Below are 19,200 nucleotides of genomic sequence, written 5' to 3' on the forward strand. Positions count from 1 at the left end.
AATAATAACAGTAGAGAGTGCAAAATAAATAGTGACACAAAAGGATATATTTAAATGCCAACTCATCAAATATGACTCGCAAAGCCAACACCTCAACTGTCTGCACCACTATCACATGCTGAAAACAAATGATCAGTTAAATGTAATAAGAAAACATACTGTCTTCTATAAACATATTAATTACTACTCATCTGTATTTTCGGGTGCTGATAGGAAACCTTTTGAATTGAGGAAAGTGAGGCAAGCTTTATTTATAGCATGTTAAGGTCCACACGCAAGGTGCTTTATGTGAAGAGGGAATAAAGAGAACGAAAAAAGAAGAAAAGGGGGGACATTTTCTTGATTTATGGTCAGCAAATAAATATATCAGTTTAATGTAGGCATAGCTGGGGCTGAAGCATGCATCAGTGTCCACTAGATGGACCCCTTCACCACTCAGATGGTTCTGCTCTCATGTTGCTGCTGAGAATCTTCTCAGATGCATCGATCAACATTTGTAGATCAATCTGGATCAAATAATTTCTTACAGGTGGTGTCAGGTGGCTGTCCAGACTGACGCCTCTGCGCTCTCAGTGGGGATGCAGCACTCACGTGGACAGCTTCCCCTGACGTAATCACCTCAGCCCGGTAGGTGGCAGCCTGTTCAAGCAAATATAATCAGATGTATCTACTGGCCACCACTAATACTGTACACCTGGTGGATCTGATCCAGGGGTGTCTGCAGTCTTACTATATAGTGTTATTCATTTGTTAAAATGGCACCATCTAGCAAAGGATAAATGTATTGGTTTTGAAGTTCACTTGTCTAGTGACCTTTATTATAGGGAGACAAGGTTTTTAGTGCTGTTTGCGGAGGGGAATCCGCGTCTTATAGGCATGCTGCAACGCCATGACGCAATTCACACTCTCCTGCTGCAACACAATAAAATATGTATCACCAGAGTGCCGACGATGGGATGCTTCTTTGGGTGTAAATATCAGTTAAATGGTGAAGAGGGGAGGGGGGTGTGGCATTGACCATCACCCATTCACCAAAACGATACACGCCCAGAGCTCGTGCATTTGTGGCGTAAAAAGCCGCGCCGGGAATCAGGTTTGGTCACTGTCAGTCTGTCAGGTCTGCTCTTGGACTCTCGCTGGGTGCACAGGCCAGTCAGCCCGTCGGCAGCCCGCCGTGCTCCTTCCCTCCGCAGGCTCCGGGCTGCACGCAGGGATCCTCATCGCATTACGCAGATTCGAAGCCTGGATGCAGAGCGAACCAAAACCAATGGCCTGCACATGAAGATGCGATAACTACGATACGATTTAAGGTGCGTTTGCTTTTTTTTTTTTGTCGGTTTGATTTGTGTATCAGTTGTTAGGTCCATGGGTGTATTACAGTTCAAGACATAAATCAGCGAGCTAAAGCCAGGATGTGAAGAGGACAAAGGGGCGGATGGAGCCACAGAAGCCGTAGCTTTACATATTTATATTTTACATTAGTGTTAATAACAGAAAAGCACGAACAGCAACCACATGGAACAAAGCTGTCAGGATGCTACAGTATGACCCAGTGTACTTCCCTATTAAAGCACATTTCTGTGGATGTTTTAGATTTAAAATCTTCCCAGTGTTCGGATCATGTTGTCTGCCACAGCTGTGTGGACTCATGTAGGTCTAGGTAGGCAGCTGATGCATCTGTGGGGCAACTGTGGCTCATTATCTATATAGCCTGCTGTAAACTGTACAGAGCTACCCAATCCTCTCCTCTCTTCTTGGTCCCCTTCCAGTAGCAGGCCACAGCATCATAGCCACACAAGGCATCGATCACCTAGACTTTCATCTCTGTGTCACCTAATCACGCCAAATCCCCTCTTTATTCCAGGGATAGATCACCGAAGGCCTGTACAACATTGCTTATCAGATAATTTAAAGGAAGTTTGTGCCTCGTGAACTGTTTTCTTAAGGAGCTGTAATGTGACTTCTTATACAGGTGTGTATGGACCTGTTTTTTTCCGTTTATCATCTACCACTCGTCCACCCTTATATACCACTCAAATGTGAAGTTGTGACTGTTTTATGCAAGACACCATTCACAACATTAGAATAAGATGCTATTTATACATAACATCTTGTTAATTCACAGTGAAACAACTGAGGCTGGTCTGAAAGTAGATGGCAACAGTTGTGCGTTACCCATTAAACAAATGTATCTCTCTGTCGCTGTTTTTTTAGGCATGTTAGCGCCATGAGTGCAGGTTGTGTTGAAAGAGATTGAATGCCTTTAAAATTTCAAGGTAAGACTTCTCTTCCGCTTTGACCTTGTGTGTGTGTGTGTGTGTGTGTGTGTGTGTGTGTGTGTGTGTGTGTGTGTGGTAGTGCTGGAATTAATCCATGGCCTTGAACATCCTCTTCATCTCCGCTGAAAGCAAAGATGTATGTTTGAATACATTTTCACATGCTGCATTTATGACTTTTTTATACAAACATCTGTGTCCCACACTGAGGTGTGGTTGTAAATGAAGGGGGGTTTGTGTCAGCAAGTCTAAAGGGAATACCCTTTTAATTAGACAAATTGCTATGAGGGTAAAAGAAACACGGTGGCAGCTGAACCATCTGAATAAGCTATTGGTTGTGGCTAAAAAGGGGCTTGATGGCACACTCTCAGTCACACTATGCTGGCCGGGGCAGTGTACTTGTTTGTATGTGCATGTGTGATGTTGTGCTTATTTAATTCTAAGAACCCGTGTAAATCTTAAGCTTTTAGGTAAAACAATTGATAATTGAGGTCAGTAGTACAATAATCTCTTTGTGTAATGATGACTTAATCATATGACGTTCAAAGTTCAAACTTGAATTTATATTTAGTCTGAGTTTTCTGCATTGTAACTGCTCTTCAGAAATAAGGGACATACGTGTAGTCAGAGCCTAATAGTCATGCAAAGTGAAAAGGCACCATCAGCAGGAGATAGGGAAATAAGAAAAATTGGTGACACATCCAGTGTTTGCAGTAATATGTAGTAATATAAGAGGAAGGGGCTCGAGGTAGCCCAAGTAGCTCACTATATATTAATTCAGTTCAATTTATTGTTATTTATAGTGATGATTATCACCATGGACCGTGGTCTCAGAACACTTTAGCCCATGTAAAAGGCAAAGTTAACTATTAAATATAAAATCAACAACACAAAAAGGAATATAATTGGAACAACACAGGTTAAGATTGTTAAAACATGAAATAAAACAACAAAGGATAGTGCATAATAAAATAAACAATAAAACAAGGGTTCAGAGGTTATGGATTATAATGGTTTGGATGGTCCATAATGGTTTGAATAAAGAAATGTTTTAAGTCTGGATTTAAAAATGTCCATTGAGCCTGCCTCTCTAACGTTGGATGGAAGACCATTCCAGAGGAAGGGTGCACGAAAGGCAAAGGCCCGGTGACCAGCTGATCTTTTTTTTTTATATATATATTTGGGATGTTCAGCAGACCAGCATCCATTAGATTTCTGTAATAGTAATCAACCATAGGTATTCCTCCTACTCAGTTAGGATATTAACTAACTAACAATATATGTGTAAACTCTGAGAAAAACCCTGGAGGATAGATTTGAAGATGAATTACACTAGAGAATAGGATAGATATGTGTTGTTCCTGTTTGAGTTTTCATAAGTTGAGATAATCGTGTGTTCCAGCTAATTTTTGTTAGACTTTAACTTCTCCTCCTAAATATCAAAATGAATCTGTAAATAAATACTGTCACGCTATTGCCTTTCACTTTCATTTTCTCACTTTGTTTACCAGACAGGAGTTTTGTCCTCAAAGGTGCAATTGAATGTAGTGTTTCCCTTATTCTGAGTGTGAAAGCAGATCCTTACATGATAAGAAGGGCAGCGCCTGCCGAGCAACGTTGTTAAAAACAGTAGCATCCCACAGGCATTGGTGTGTTGTATTTTACCTGCTCTGACTGGGCTGGAGTACACTATGGCCAAAATGATGTAGACTTATATACCTTTGGTCTGGGTCTGTTTTTTATGGGTTGAGCTCCTCAGTTCCAATTCAATTCTAATGGTACAACATATTGGATGCGTGATATTTTAGACAACACTGTGCTTCCAACTTTGTGGCAACAGTTTTGGAAAGGCCCTCTCCCAATTCAACATGACAATGCCCCCATGCACAAAGCAAGATTCATAAAGAAATCCTAGTTTTGTGTGAAATAACTTGACTGACCTGCACAGAGCCATGACCTCAACCCCATCTAACACCTTTGGGTTTAGTTGGACCACCTGCAAGCCAGGCCATATTTCCCAACATTGGAGCACAACTTCATTGATGCTCTTGTGGCTGAATGGGAGTAAATTCTGCGGCCAGGATTCAAACATTTTGTGGAAAGCCTTCCCAGAAGAGTGGAGACTAAACTACAGAATAGGTTGTTTGCCAATGACTCCCAAAAATGACCGTTCTGCTACTGCAAGGCCGTTTTAAACACGTGACCATAACACGTGACTGCTGTGGCAGTTTTATTTTTTCATGTGACCGTTGTATGTACCGTAATGGTTGCAGTTTCAAACAAGTAGTTAAAGCAGCACTATGCAGTTTTGGCTTTTTTCTCGCAGGTTTCTCTATAGCGCTCCCTCTACAGCTTTGGAATAGATATTTAGCAACACTGTGTAAAAACTCGCTCGGTCAGTCTGCCGTCTCCTCTTTCTCTGTTCCTCCGACAATGCTTTCCTAGCTTTCTGCTTCTTTTTTTGCCGGTTCAGCCATGATGATAGTGTGAAAAACTCCATTGCTACCTTGTTCTTGCTAGCCGGTTCCTGGAGGGGGCGTGTATGTGTGCAGTGCATAAAGCAATTTGTTACATCGCGAGACCTGATATCACGCGATACTTCCTGACGCTGAGGCCATCGTCTCGCCGGCCAAAAGTTGCAAGGGTGGTTTTTCTGCTCACATGCGCTAGGGGGAAGTGAGACGACCACCATTCAACCCGAAAAAAGTCACATAACCATTCCAATGACTCCGAAGCTGTTCAGTGAAGGTAAATTAAGCTAAAAACAACTGCATAGTTCCCCTTTAATATTGTGAAACGGAACTAGTTAGGTTTAGGCACTAAAATACATAGTTAGGTTTAGGCAACAAAAATGATTTGTTAGGAAAGCATCCCGGATTGGCTTAAAATTTGTCACGGGGTAACTACGTTGAGTCACAAATGTAACTATGTTACAAACTTAAAGGGATACTTCACCGATTAGCATTAAGCTTTGTATCAGTAGAAACCCGGTAGTATTTTCGAATGACCATGCTTCCCTCCCTCATGTCCCCCTGAGACGAGAGATCTCTGTATTGTGTGTCTGGAAAAAAGCCTCTAATGACGCAAAAATCGTCATTTAGCGTCATCGCAGGCATTTTTGCCCAGAGTCTGTGGACTACAGCCAGCTAGTTCCGCATGTTTTCAACCCGCCCATAGGGGGTTGGACTGTCTTTACCCGAAGATATCCAAAGTAAGCCGAGTGTCATCTTGAAGCTTCGCTAAACCGGCTCTGTCTTTTCAGCAGCAAACTTTTACAACAATTATGTGCATTCAAACTACCGCACATATGTACCACAGGGATACATTGGTACAGATCGGATAATATGCAGGACACTTTATTACAGATGGAATACTCAACACACTACGCGAGCTTCGCCTGCTACGGAGACCAGCACCTCAGCCTGCGGTGTGGCTTGATGCCGCTAGCCGGTAAGGGGACATCGTCAGTGGTGAAACGCAGAACCAGGGCAGAAGTATGAGCTAGCAGGGTGGAAAGCTAACGCTAGCCGGCCACCTGTCCCATCAATCCTGCTTGCAAGTGTCCGCTCATTAGACAACACACTGGACTACATCCAACTTCAACGAAACTCCCAACGAGAGTTCAGAGACTGCTGTGTTTTTGTTGTTGTGGAAACATGGCTGAACAACAGTGTACCGGACTATCCAGCTACCAGGCCTGCTGCTCTGTCGCTGGGTAACACTAGTGGAGGTGGACTGTGTTAACACGGACTGGTGCAGAAATGGGGTGCTTGTATCCAACTAACTGCTAACTGCTGGTGGAGTTTGTGACTGTTAGAGGCCGACCATTCTACATTCCACGCAAATTTATGGCTGTGTTTATACTTGGTGTTTACAACCCACCAAGCGCTAATGCTAGTATGCGTTAGCTGAACTTTACAGAGCCTATAATGTGTGTGCACTAAGTGTAGGCTGTTTCGTATGTCGTTTTTATATAATGTCGTTTTTATATAATGTCGTTTTTATATATTTTAAATGTGTAACACCACTTAAGCCACGGTGAAACGTTTCGTGTATATGATTGAAATGACAGTAAAACACACTTGAGTTGAATGCCTCACTGTCTGTCGTCTGTAAACGGTAGGCGTGGCTTGGGAGTGGACACAGCGAAACAAGTGCATTCTGGGATTTGGTGTCTTTCATCCACATGAGCCAAAAACACATTTTCTGGCTTTTCTCGGCCTAGAAGGCACCAATTTCTAAAAGAAATTCACATTTCTACTACATAAGTGACCCAATTTAAATATATATTCATCTTTCCAACGGTGAAATATCCCTTTAATTATGTCACAGACTAAGGTCCGTGACAAAGTCCTGGGTGACAGGATCTGTGTTTGGAAAGAGATGTTCTACTATCACTAGTGGGTGTCCTCATACGTTTGGCCATGTCAAGTCTGTGGTCAGAGATCCAGTAAAATGCAAATGTGATCTGCAAAAGCCACACTGGTGAATGTGATACTGATGTTAAGTGCTGCAGGAAGCGTGACTTTGCTTATGGATTGGTTTGCAAGATAACTGACACGCAGCACTATGTTGAGGGGAAAGGACACACACACACACACACACACACACACACACACACATACACAAATGCATTCACAAATGCATTCACACCTTATCCACACACTGTGTTTAAATGAAAAAGCCAGCGGAGCAGCCATCAGTGCATGTCACTGTGACAAGCAGCCACAAGTGTCACAGCTAATGGCTTCTGATGCTGCCGTGTGTCCAGCTATTGACCGGAATATGAATTTAATAAAAGCACACTTACAAAGCACATACTCAACTCGATAGCCCAGCTATCCTATAGACAGTGATTTACTGCAGCTGGAAAAAAACAGTCATTCTGCTGAAGATACATCTGTTTGTGCTTACACTAAAGAGAGAGAGCGTAATGGGTGGTGCTTTTCTCTTATTGCGGCTATCCCGTCAAACAGGAAGTTAACGTTAGATAGAAAGGAGGAAGTATTTTTTGACAAGATCACACAAAGAGATTTGACCTACACACTGAACACACACTTGGTATGTGCACAGTAGCTTGGCGTTATGCTCTATGTATGAGGTGCACCTCACCCTTGCCGAACCAAAACAAACAATCATTTCTACTAAAAAGTGTTGTCTGTGTAGCCAAAGCCTGATATATCTTATTTCGGTATGCCGTAGAGCTCTATTGTTGTTTTAAAACACATTGAGCCATACTGAGCGACAGGTTCCTTCATTACCATGAACACACATGAACGTTTATTTTGATTTAATCACACATACACAGTCCACTGCTATAAATAATCACTAGAGCAACAAATGTTAATCCACAGTTTAAAATAGTCCCCAACAAATGCACTATTTTTCTCCTGTTTGAGTAATGTAATGCTAAAAAACCACAGTAAAGGAAAACAGGAAATTACTTTTCGTGGATTTTGTTGACATTAACAAACGAATTAACGAATAACGCCAGCCTACACAGTAGGCCTACAAAGTATATGACATTGTGAGGTATGAAAAGTGTCACAGACTCCAAGTTATATGGTTATTATTAGTGAATTGTTGCATCTATCTAAGTTTTTTAGAAATTAAGTTGGACTTTCACCTATTACAGGTGGATTTCTGTGAGATTCTGCATGTTCAGCCTTATCTTAAATCCCCTGAGATGCTACTATCTGATAACTGTTTCATGGTTGTTCCACTTGAGGGGAAGAAAAGGAGCTTTTCAGTTTGAGTTCAGAAAAATGTCAACCGGCTCTCACCTACCACCAGTACTGCTAACTTTGTGAGATCACAGACTGAAAGTTTAATACAGCAAAGAATCCAGGTCTCCCTTTTGTTATTTCATCTAACTTATATGCTAATTCTGTTCAGTGTCTGTGGTGATGCCTCGATTGTGTGGCATATCACTGTTAAAAATGGGGGAGAGGGGGAGGGTATATTTTTTAAAGATATTTTAAGCTGCTTTCAGTGGCCAATAATCTTCTAATGATGTCGGTCTGATGGCAGTGCTGCTTCTTGAAGTCTAGCAGGAAGTATTTGGGGTAAATACAGTGTGCAAACACAACTGTATATGTCATTTAAATAGTTCATTTTGTTAACACCATAAGAGCTTGCAACAATTTTACACAGTGATCCATGAATACTAATTTCAAACATTTAAGATTCTTCTACTTTCTTCCCTTATTAACTACAGGCTATTATCTCTATGTCCTCATTTTCACAGTTTGTCTTCCTTTAATGGCTTTTGAATACTAATCAGATGCACTGTATTCCCTGCATGATTCAAAACGGCACCACTAAAAGTAACATGGCCCACTTATTCTTGGTATTGATTCAGGATAAAGGCATACCATTTCTAATATTAATCTTTTGTCTGTAAATACAATCACAATTGATGTTTTTCTGTCTTACTCTGTCTCTGCCCCCCACAGCTCCCTCCCTCCATCCCTCCATTCATCATGTAATTGGTTGATGGATTATGACTGTTTGCGGGCTGTCAAGCAGCTCTTACACAGATTATATATTGCTTAATTTTTGAATGACTGGACTGCGCGTTTATCCACCTTTTGATCTCTAAACTGTCAAATCGGGTTAGGCGGCACCAGACATCGATATTTGATGCAAATCCGTTATTTATAAAAGTGAAGCATTAAACCCATATGACACTACCTAAGCAAATCTACAGCTTGTAATTATGAAAACATGCACATTTATACTTTACAGAGAAGATCGGAGTCAACAGCTAAAGTTGTCAGTAGAAAGTGTATTGATGTTGACAACCATAATTAGAGGTTATAAGTTGATCAGGCGCTCTTTCATCTTTGAGAAGGCGTTCCCCAGTACAGCTAAATGATGCATAAACACACTTTCTGACTTTCACCCATCTCAAAGAGGTAGATCAAAGCCTTTTCAATTATTTTTGGTGCTTTTGTTTAGTGCACACGCACACACACACACACACACACACACACACACACACACACACACACACACACACACACATACTGAGAACTCTTCACTGAAGATGTTAACAAACACTCCACATATTCCGAGGACACCAGGGTTATACTGTGAGGAGAAGCTGCCTTGCCAAACAAAAGGCCACGGGGATAAGTGCGGAACAAGATGAAAGCTTCACTGTTGGCATGGCAACCACCAGATGATCTGTATGGCAAAGTCTGATGTTTGACGTGTTGACGGTGGATTCTAGGTTAGAGAGAGAGCGGTGAAGAAAACTGGTTTGATCCAGCGCAGCTGCGTGAGTGCTCTTTATCTCCTTGGCTGTTGTTTTGTTGTTGTTTTGTTCTCTCTCCTCCTTTCGTTAAGAGATTCAGAGCAGCAGTGGTACTCACCATCAAACCTGTTTCCTCTGATGCTGCTGGAGCTCATAAGCCAGTCTGCCAGTCGATGCGCTCAGACCCTGGAGCAGCCCTCGTTGTGTGTTCATATGTGCTTTTGGAGGTTTGAGTGCATGTCTGTTGCTACTCTGCAAATATAATGGTCTAACAGGAATATTGACACAACGCAATTAACATAGTGTCAGTATTGTTCCCTGTCAATATGATGGAGGTCCCCACTCCCCTACTGGAGCAGCTCCATCAAAACAGTCTCTGAAGCCTGGGCAATCACATTTTCTTTGTGTGTTAATGTTTTATTTTATATTGCATTTTATATTAATAATTCTTTATCAGAGGCCAAAGACATGCAATAAGTGTTTTTTTGAGTTCTACATATCCTACATGCTGTATCACAGGAGTTTTTACAAACTCTGAAGAAAATGTTGTAGACATTTATTTTATATTAATCAATTATATTGAATAGAGCTGATACAATTAGTCAATTGGCAATCAAAAGAAAAATAATTGGCAACAATTAAAATAATTAACTATTTCAGCAAAAAATGCAACAAATTGAATGGTTCCAGTTTCTCAAATGTAAGTATTTTCAGATTGTCTTAGTCTCGTATGTTGGTAAAATTAATATTTTGGGGTTTTTTCCGACTGTTGGTCAAATAAAAAAAGCAATTTGAAAAAAAACAGCTTGGGCTGTGGGAAATTGTGATATTTATTTGTTCACCATATTCTGACATTTTATAGAATAATTGATTAATAGAAAAACAATTCTCCCTTTAACTGATAATGACAGTAGTTGCTAGTTGCAGCCCTATTGGCATAAAAAAAAGTCTTAATTTTTAGAAATGTTGGTACAGTTTTGGTCAAACTTTGACTGGCTTGTGTGCGGCAGATACTGCTGTGGAAAGAGCAGTCATGCTCAAAACTTTGTGCTTGCGCCACTTTTTCATCAGTCAGACATCTCCCTTGAGGCTCTGTCCTTTTCTTTTCTCCATGCATCTCTTTATTCCTCCATCTCTCTGTCCTTCAGCAAGAGCTTTAAGTGGCTAGCCAGGTGTTATGGGACTAACACCTCGACAGCCCCCCGGAGCTATTTTAAGAACTGCTGCTTGTGTTTGCTACCTCAGAGTCAGGTCTTTTGTAAGTCAAAGAGGGTGTAGTTCGGCCTTATACGATGTGACCCTGAGCCTGCCATCTCTTCGTCCACGTTTAGCACTCCTTCCTCAAGTGCCACTTGTCTATTTTCCTGTCTTGTCTCATTGTTTTTTTTTTTTAGAAGAAACAATGGAAACAACCAGTAAAAATAATTTCTCCCCTTATTTCCATTCAGTCTTCTCATCCCTTGCTGCATTCCTTTATGTAAGTGTACAGTGCATCTACATGTATACCATAACCAGGGGGCTAGTGATGACGGGGACCAGTGTTCCCTGGAGAGAGCAGTGGAGCATGAAAAAAGGGCTAGTGGTGTGTTAACCTGCACTCTGCTGTTATGTGACTCTGTGGCCTGTAGTATGCTGGAAAACAAAGGACCCTCCTCAGCCTTTTTTCTATTTCTTTCTTTCTCTCTCAACCTGCTTTGTGCTCTCTGCTCATTACCTGGCTCCCTCAGTTCACCCTCCCTTTGTGTTACTTTTGTTTGCAGTCATACATATCCAGGCAACTGTGTGTGTGTGTGTGTGTGTGTGTGTGTGTTAGTGAGAAAACACACAGCTTGTGTGTGTGTGTGTGTGTCTCTGGGCTGTTAGTGACAATCGACTGCTCCTTGAGTTTCTCTCGCTCTCTTTCTCTCTCCCGATCTATCTTTCGCTGTCAGCCTCCCCTTTTAATGCCTCACCGACTTCCTTCTTACTCGACTTGCTCTCCATTTTCCTCCTGCCCTATTTTTCACACAGTCATCTGCTCAGTATGCTCCTGACGCCAGCCTTCATTTCTTTTTCCTCGTTTCACTTTTCTATTTGATCTTCCTTCTGTGAAAACTTGGCATGCCAACTTTACATCCTTCAGCAGAGGTCATGTCAGTCTGTCCTTGACACCTGCTGACGCATCCAGTCACATCAGCACGCTGTCACTTAAAGAGAAGGATTCAGTAGTTTGGTTCTGGAACAGATTCATGTTGAGTGAAGTAGACAGAATGGTGAAGTTCTCAATTGAACAAATACAGCAAGCAAGAATCCAACAGAAACACCCACAAAATATATCATGATGCAAATCATTTTTGACCTGGTCTGCTCAGCCCACATGGTCCTCGTCATTGCAAAGCTGTGGATGTTGTTTCCAAATCAGAGGCTTGAAAGTGGGTTTTTAAAGTCAAAGTATCTCAGCACCTGCTGAAGTAACTGTTGAGTCATTGGTATTGATCCATGACTTAAAATAACCCCCACAATTACAGATATACCATGGCCATTTTGTGCTAAGGGACTGTAAAAAGTCTTAAAAGAGAACTACAGATTTTACACATCAATGTCTGTTTACACGTGTTGGGGAATGCGACTGCATACGTGAGGAAAGTTGTATAAAGCCTTGTTTTGTGGTGCCAGGAGCTGCGTGAAATCTGATAAATTGCCTTAAAGTGCTCATATTATGCTTTTTGGCTTTTCCCCTTTCCTTTATTGTGTTATACATCTTTTTTGTGCAGGTTATAGGTTTACAAAGTGAAAAAGACCAAAGTCCACCCCAAAGGGACTTACCATCTCCAACAGAAAACACTGTTCACAAACTGCTCCAAACAGCTCTATTGTAGTTGAAGGATTTCGATCTGAAATGTGACCAATTTGACCGGTCTGGCCCTAAAAAGGCCAGACTTGATCTGACTCCAATTCTTTGGTCACTATTTGTGTTCGTTTACTGGTAGATCAGAGAAATAAAACTCAGGAATCAAATCAAGACCAGGATTCGTCCAGTTAAAATAACAAACAAATTTAGTGAAAGATATTGCAGAATACAAGTACATGTACATGGATCTGATACACAAAGGCAGAGTCTCTATCACCTAACGAACTGACAGAGTTTCCCCTAGCATCAGGTCCTGCTAAGTTGGGATACTCTCTATTTATCCATTTCTGTCCCATCCGTGGTGGTGCCCTCATCAGTTTGGATCCGGTCCAGATCTTCTGGCTCCAGCCGGCTCCTGACTAATTTGTAACACTGTATAAAAAACATGACCTTGACTTCCAATTCTCAGCTCAGAAGAAGCAAGCCGCTATTGTTGGATTTTGAACACCTGTGTTTTAATCTCCAGCAAACTTTAAGGAGTTTTCATGAGAGCCAGGTCATTTCCATACAGTGTCACAAATCCCGCGCTTGCATAGTGCTGACCATTGTTTGCCTCGTTCCCTCCCCTGATCAGAGAGTTTCTTTCTCACCCTTCCTTTATAATATCTAATCACTGTAAAACTAGATGGCCTCTCATAACCCAGGGAAACAGAGGCATTGAGGTCAGCCCCATGAACTCTAAAACCTTTTCTTAACACTTTCACAAAATATATTCTAACATAGTCCAGCCTTTACTTCCGTGACAAATGTTCGTCACTTTGTAACACACGTTATAATGCTTGCCTAGCTGCTAGCGTGGCACGCCCTCATACTCTGCAACTGACTAGCTAGCAGTCCTTACCTAGCTACTGCGCATGTGCGACTCCCAACAAAGATGGTACAGAAGTGTGACGCCTCACTCTGTAGCTAAAACAGAGAGCTCAACACACAGGGTGAAAAGAGGAGCTGCAGCAATGTGCAGTACAACAAAAATATAGTGTTGTTTTTTTAATTAAACCATGTAAACCTATTCTGATATGACCTCTAAATACAATTATGGACCTGAAAATGAGCATAATATGAGCACTTTAGCTAGTGTCACTTTAGTCACCATTGGTTGGGGCTGAAGACAAGTTTGAAAATTAAAAAAAAAAAACAGTGTTGCACTGCATTATTGCATTGCCATCATTAATGTTATTAGTTACACCTGCTGTTTTTCCTGCTATAAGTCAAATTGTCTGCTGTAAAAAGGTCTATGAATCTAAATCATTTGGTGCTCTGAAAATTCAGGTTAGGAAGATTGTATGCTGCTAGGGAGATTTTGTAGCTGTTTCCCCTTGTTTCCAGCCTCTGTGGTAAGTAACTGGGTTCTGGCTGTAGCTCCCCCTATTTCCCTACAGTATTAAGTATCCAGCTGGTCTTCCATCTCTCCACTAGAAAGTGAAGCTTATTTTCCAAAATGTTGAATTTTGCTTTAAATTCACTACACTTGTGCAGACGTTTTTCCTGTCATTCCTAACTGAGAATTTACAAAAAACATAATCTCCAAATGTAGAAATGTACCCCAGCCCATGCTCCCTGGTGTTGTGTGACTCTTGTATAGGGACAGTGGGTCCTCACCCCTCCGACTCTACACGCCTCCTCTGGGCCTGATATTTGTCAGGGTATGTGACAGTCCAGAAGTATCTTCCCATCCATCAAATGCAGTGAGGAGAGGGAGACCATGAGTCTCTATCAAAAAAAAGAAAGAAAGAGAGACTGAAAAGTAGGAACATGGAATCTGCTGCAGCATCTGTCAGACCCAGTATATCAGCTGTGTTTAGCAGGAATGAAACAAGCAGAAAATAAAGAAAACTGTACGAACGCTGCTTTTCAAAGCACAGCTGGGGATGTTAAATCACAATAATCACTTCTTGGCTCTTCAAAAAAAATGAGTAAATTGGTGGTTTTCAGTGGTTCATTCAGCTGAAAGAAAAGAGACTCAATATGCTGAAAGCGGCACAAACTGTTGACCATAAATACATGCCCAGCTCTCTTTCAGCACCCACTCTGTACCTCCCGCCTCCTCACCACTTATTCCTATGTTCGTTTTTTCCCTTCTGTGCCAATTTCAAGCAGGATTTTGGGGTGGGACATAACATGGAAAGGGATTAGTTATTGTGGATAAGGACATCATATTCAAATATTATTTTTTTATGTAGAAGTAGTTCACTCCACAGCTTTTTATTTGCCATTTTCTGCTTTTCTCTCCAGTCTCCGGTGTTTACTTTGCATCCCCTTTCCGTTCACCCTCTTATATCATTCTCATACCCTGCTGCTTTTAACCTCTCTCCCCTCCTCTCTCGTCTCCCAGGGTGCTGGCTTTAGCTGATTAGAGTTGCCCTGCTTGCTTTGATTAATTGGATGAGTCTTGTCTCAGTGCCAGACTCCTCTCCTCACCTCATCCTCATCCAAAAGCGGCTAAAACAAACACAGGGCTTTTAATGGCAGTGGGGCATTGATGAGAGGAAATAACTAAAACTGTAGGTGTGTCGGCAAACATGAAAAATGTGCAGGTTGCACTTTATTTAACCTGAAAGGCACTATACATGTTGTGTCACCTATGGTTTAGCTTTAGCCGAGAATCTTTTGGGCGGTGCATGAGCCAAATTCATAGCAGTACATATGTTATTTTATGTATGTTAAAATTGTGAATAAAAATGGGCGTAACTGTCAAAATGCAAATATGCACCATAGGAATTGAAATGTACAAGGATTGGAAATGACATAGAATATGTACTGTAGGTACTTGTAGATTTTGGCTGTGTCCTCATAAAACCAGGAAAACTTGGAACCATCCTTGTCTGCTCACCCTGTCGACCTCCACAATCTTTTAATCTGTCCTTCAGGCTTTGATGACAAACAACAACCACTTCCATCTCCTTGGCTCTGTCTCCCGACTCATTTGTTTCCACCCTCCTCTCTCCTCTCCGTCCCTCTCTCTCGGCTGTGTCATCCTCCCCATTTTCTCTCTCCATCTCTGCCGTCTTCAAGTGAATCCCACTTCAAAAGCTTGTTTCTGGAAGGTCGTCTGCAGCCTCTACAGATCCCCCGTGGCTCTTCATTTCCTTCTTTTTGTTGCTCTTTTTTCTGCCTCTCCCTTTTCTTGTGTTTATTCGATCTGCTGTGCCCCTAGCACAACTATGGCAGAAGCAACACACACAATAAACCCATTGTAGCACAGCCAAGTGAAAGGCTGGTTGGGAAAGTCAAATGCTCTGTTATTCCATCCCAGCAAATACAATCTCTGGAGATGCAGTGCCAATTGGAGAGCCCCCAAGGGGCGTTAAGGTATTCTTAGAAATGCAGACAATCACACAAGCTAACTGCTCTGTTGTTTCCCCCTGTCCCTCCTCCTTCCATTACAGGACATTTCTATCAACCAGCCGAGTGACTGTGTGTGTGCAAACGGCATGCTTGTGTGTCTTTCTGTGTGTGTGCTTGTTTTGCCCTGCCTGTTTGATAATGCTAACCATTGATGATGGACTCTTTGTGACGTGGAAGAATAAACAGGCCCAATAACTCAATAACAACTTGAGGCCCCATTTAGTGAAATCACCGCATGATGAATGACTTTGGTTCCGCTGTGTTGAGACTGTACAATAGACGCCTTGTTCCTGTGATCACTGGAGCCTATAACAGCTGCTTTGTTGTGTGATTATGTCTTGCATGTTGTTCATGGGCGAGGGAAGGAGGGTTTGTTATATTTATGTATATGTTTATGTTTTTTTACAATCCCATAAAGCAGAAATAATGTAATACATGACAGTTATAGCCTAGTAAAAATTTCAATATAAGGACTAAATGACAGACACAACAAATGAAATGAGAAGTATCAGAACAATATCTGAGCTAAGAATTTAAATAAGTAAAAGTAAAAAGACTAAATAAGAATTTTAAATGAATGTACACACAAGGTTCCAAAGTTTAAAGCTTCACTATTTATTTGTATATGAACAATGGGTTGAACAATGGGTTAAATGATTATGCAATGATCATCCAACTCTACAGTTCCCCTCAGTTATAAAGAACATTTTAGTATCTTTCAGCTTATTGTTTTGTTTTTATGGCCCAAAACTTTGCTGTTTTGGTTCAGTCTCACCGCTCCAAAAAAAAAAGCTCAGATAAACCAACAGTGCAACAGCTACATTCACTGCACCAAAAGGCAGACAAAGTCCAAAGTCCAAATAAATGTTAATGTCGATCTGTATCTGCTGGATGTAAAAACATTTCTAATATGTTAGCCATATCAACTTTATAAGGTGACAATATGCAGTTGTCATTGTTGTTTTCAGCTTTTTGCACTGCCTCTATGTGAACAAAATGATCAACTTAATGCAGTTTTAAGTTAAAATAATCAAAATCTTTCCAAATAATAATTTCCATCTAATAATGATGATTTTCCATCCACTAGCCAGAGTAGCATCCTTCCCGTGTTTTCTCCTTCTCACAGCATTTAGTCAGCTGCAGTCTGCCTCCCATGGAGGGTGGAGTTAAATACAGCTGAAATGCTGATGGCCCCTCTCCTCAAGGCTCATGTGTTCTGAAATAACCCATTAATCATGTTGCCATAGCGGGGGCTAGTGAGTGAGTAGGATGCTGGTAAGACAGAGAAAGGCCAGGCCTGAGAGCGACTCAGTCTGTCAGCTGAAGCCCTGCATAATGAGGGCTAATGGATCGGGGAGCATGGACATACCTGTCCAGTCTACTCACATTAGGATGAATAGAGAGCTGCGGGGCTGTGCTCTTCAGTCCTTTGTACTGTGTGTGTGTCTGTATTGAAAGTGTGTAGAGCATGTGGGGATTTCTGAAATTATGTAGTCAAATTGCTGATTTGCTCTGCAATTTCTCAACCTCCTTCCATGCACCGGTGTTTCATACCAATGTTTCAGTGTTTCTGTGGTTATTTACAGTGTACTGCTTCTGTCTCTGTCTGTCTCTCCCAGGCTGTGAGCCCTGTGCAGGGTGGTGATGAGCAACCAGGGCAGCAGCAGCAGGGGAAGTGGCCAGCATGCTGACACTCCTCCCTCCCGTCACACCCCTGGACCCAAGCTGCAGGTGCAGCGTTCCCTCTCTCGTGACATCATCACCATCCACTTCTCTGCTCTGGGGAAGGAGGAAGACGAAGAGGAAGAGGAGCTCTACGGCCTACCACTTGGATCAGCTGGGGCTAAATCCGAGCTTGATGGTGCAGGGGTACTTCAAGGTCTAGAAGCTTCAGGGGCTGACAACCAGTCTGTCGCCACAGGCTTGGAGGCAAAAGAGGAGCTGTTGTTTGAATCTGCCGGTGTGGACACGTCCTCTGGAGCTGCTGTGCTCCCCGTTTCATCCACCACCCTGTATGTGCAGCCTTCAGACCTTCACCCACACACACCCTCTCAAGCCGTGACTATTATCCCCACTTCCATGCACCCCCACCTGAGCTCCACCCCTCCTGCCAGCTCCTCCTGGCCCTCTGACCGACCCTCAGCCAATCCCTCATCCACAAGCTCTAGCTCCTCCTCCCCTTGCAAGTCTGCAGCGCTGTCCTCCTCCAAGCCTTTCCTCAGCCTGGTCAGGTCCTTGTCCAATGACGTGGAGTCTCGCGAAACCACTCCTGCGTCCACCGCTGTCGCACCATCACATGCGCGGCACCGTCACTTAATGAAATCTTTTGTGAAGTCTCTCTCCACGGACACTTCGAAGGCCGAACATCAGGAAGGGCCCCTTCATTACTATCTTCACCACCAGCCTCATCAGCAACAGCAAGTGCAGACATCCCAGCGGCCTCCACCTCGCAACATGCAACTCTTCAAACAGTTCTCCCAGCCTCGATTGTGCTCCAGCCCTGTCATTGTCAAGAAAGCAGGTGGCGACTCCAAAACAGCCCCTTCTTCCCCCATCAGGTCCCCAGATGGTAGGTCTTTCTTCAAGGTCCAAGAGGTGGAGGCCAGGATAGAGGATACTAAGCGACGGCTGTCAGAGGTGATGTCAGACCCCCTGCAGCTTTTTAGTAAAATCATGGGGGATGAGTCTGGCGTGGGAGCTGTTGGGAGTGCCACTCATCGTGCCAAATCGCTGTCTTCCAGTGCGTCAGAGCTCAGCGGAGTGACAGCGGTAAACGGACACACAGAAGGTAACAACAACTATAGCATCAAGGAGGAGGAAGGGGCAGAAGAGGAAGAAACCCCCACGGGCAAGGGCCCTGACTCTGTTTTTTTCTCCTTCCCATCACTGGCACCAGCCCCAGCCCTCACCCAGGCCTCCTCGTCCACTTTTCCCAAGTCTCCTTCTCTTACTCTGGGCCGCTGCTCTATGTCGGCCCTGGTTGCTCGACAGGAAGACGAGGACTTTTGTGAACTGTACAGTGAAGACTTTGAGATATGTACCGATACAGAAACGCCAGATGGGGATCGCCCTGGGTCCCGGCAGCCCCGTACTGGTAGCATTGGGTTGGGTAGTGAACTTGACACAGAGGAGGAGGAGAAAGAGGAGGAGGAGTTGGAGACTGTGCCTGTGACTGGCCTCATCTTCTTGACACAGTTGGTTTACTGGTACATAGTCCTTCCAGTGCCACCTTATGTATGTGCGGTGGTGCATGGGATAGTAGCTGGGTTCATGTTGGCCTTGCTGGTCCTCTGGCTGTCTTCTCCTGGACGCTCCTCATCAGGGACGAGAAGAGGGAAGCGAATGATAGAACACTGGAATGTGGCCCAGCTGGATATCAAAGAACCTGGAACCTTCAAGGTGAGACAAAGCATGGCATGTATGGCCAAGTT

The 19,200-nt window shown here is 42.8% G+C and overlaps 1 protein-coding gene across 3 annotated transcripts in view; it reads left to right on the forward strand.

Moving 5' to 3' along the window:
• Positions 1-767: 767 nt before the first annotated feature.
• tex2 (testis expressed 2) overlaps positions 768-19,200 on the forward strand; it is a 31,703-nt gene continuing 13,270 nt past the window's right edge. The window contains exons 1-3 of one of the 3 annotated variants that reach the window (XM_031312282.2): positions 769-1,310; positions 2,215-2,276; positions 17,389-19,168. In XM_031312282.2, the coding sequence (XP_031168142.1) occupies positions 17,414-19,168 (1,755 nt within the window). In that variant the 5' untranslated portion in view covers positions 769-1,310; positions 2,215-2,276; positions 17,389-17,413. Of the gene's footprint in view, positions 1,311-2,214; positions 2,277-17,388; positions 19,169-19,200 lie in introns of all 3 variants that reach the window. The other 2 variants (XM_031312285.2, XM_031312283.2) reach the window with 2 other exon arrangements.

The sequence above is a fragment of the Sander lucioperca genome, chromosome 21 (genome assembly GCF_008315115.2).
Source record: "Sander lucioperca isolate FBNREF2018 chromosome 21, SLUC_FBN_1.2, whole genome shotgun sequence".
Taxonomy (NCBI): domain Eukaryota; kingdom Metazoa; phylum Chordata; class Actinopteri; order Perciformes; family Percidae; genus Sander; species Sander lucioperca.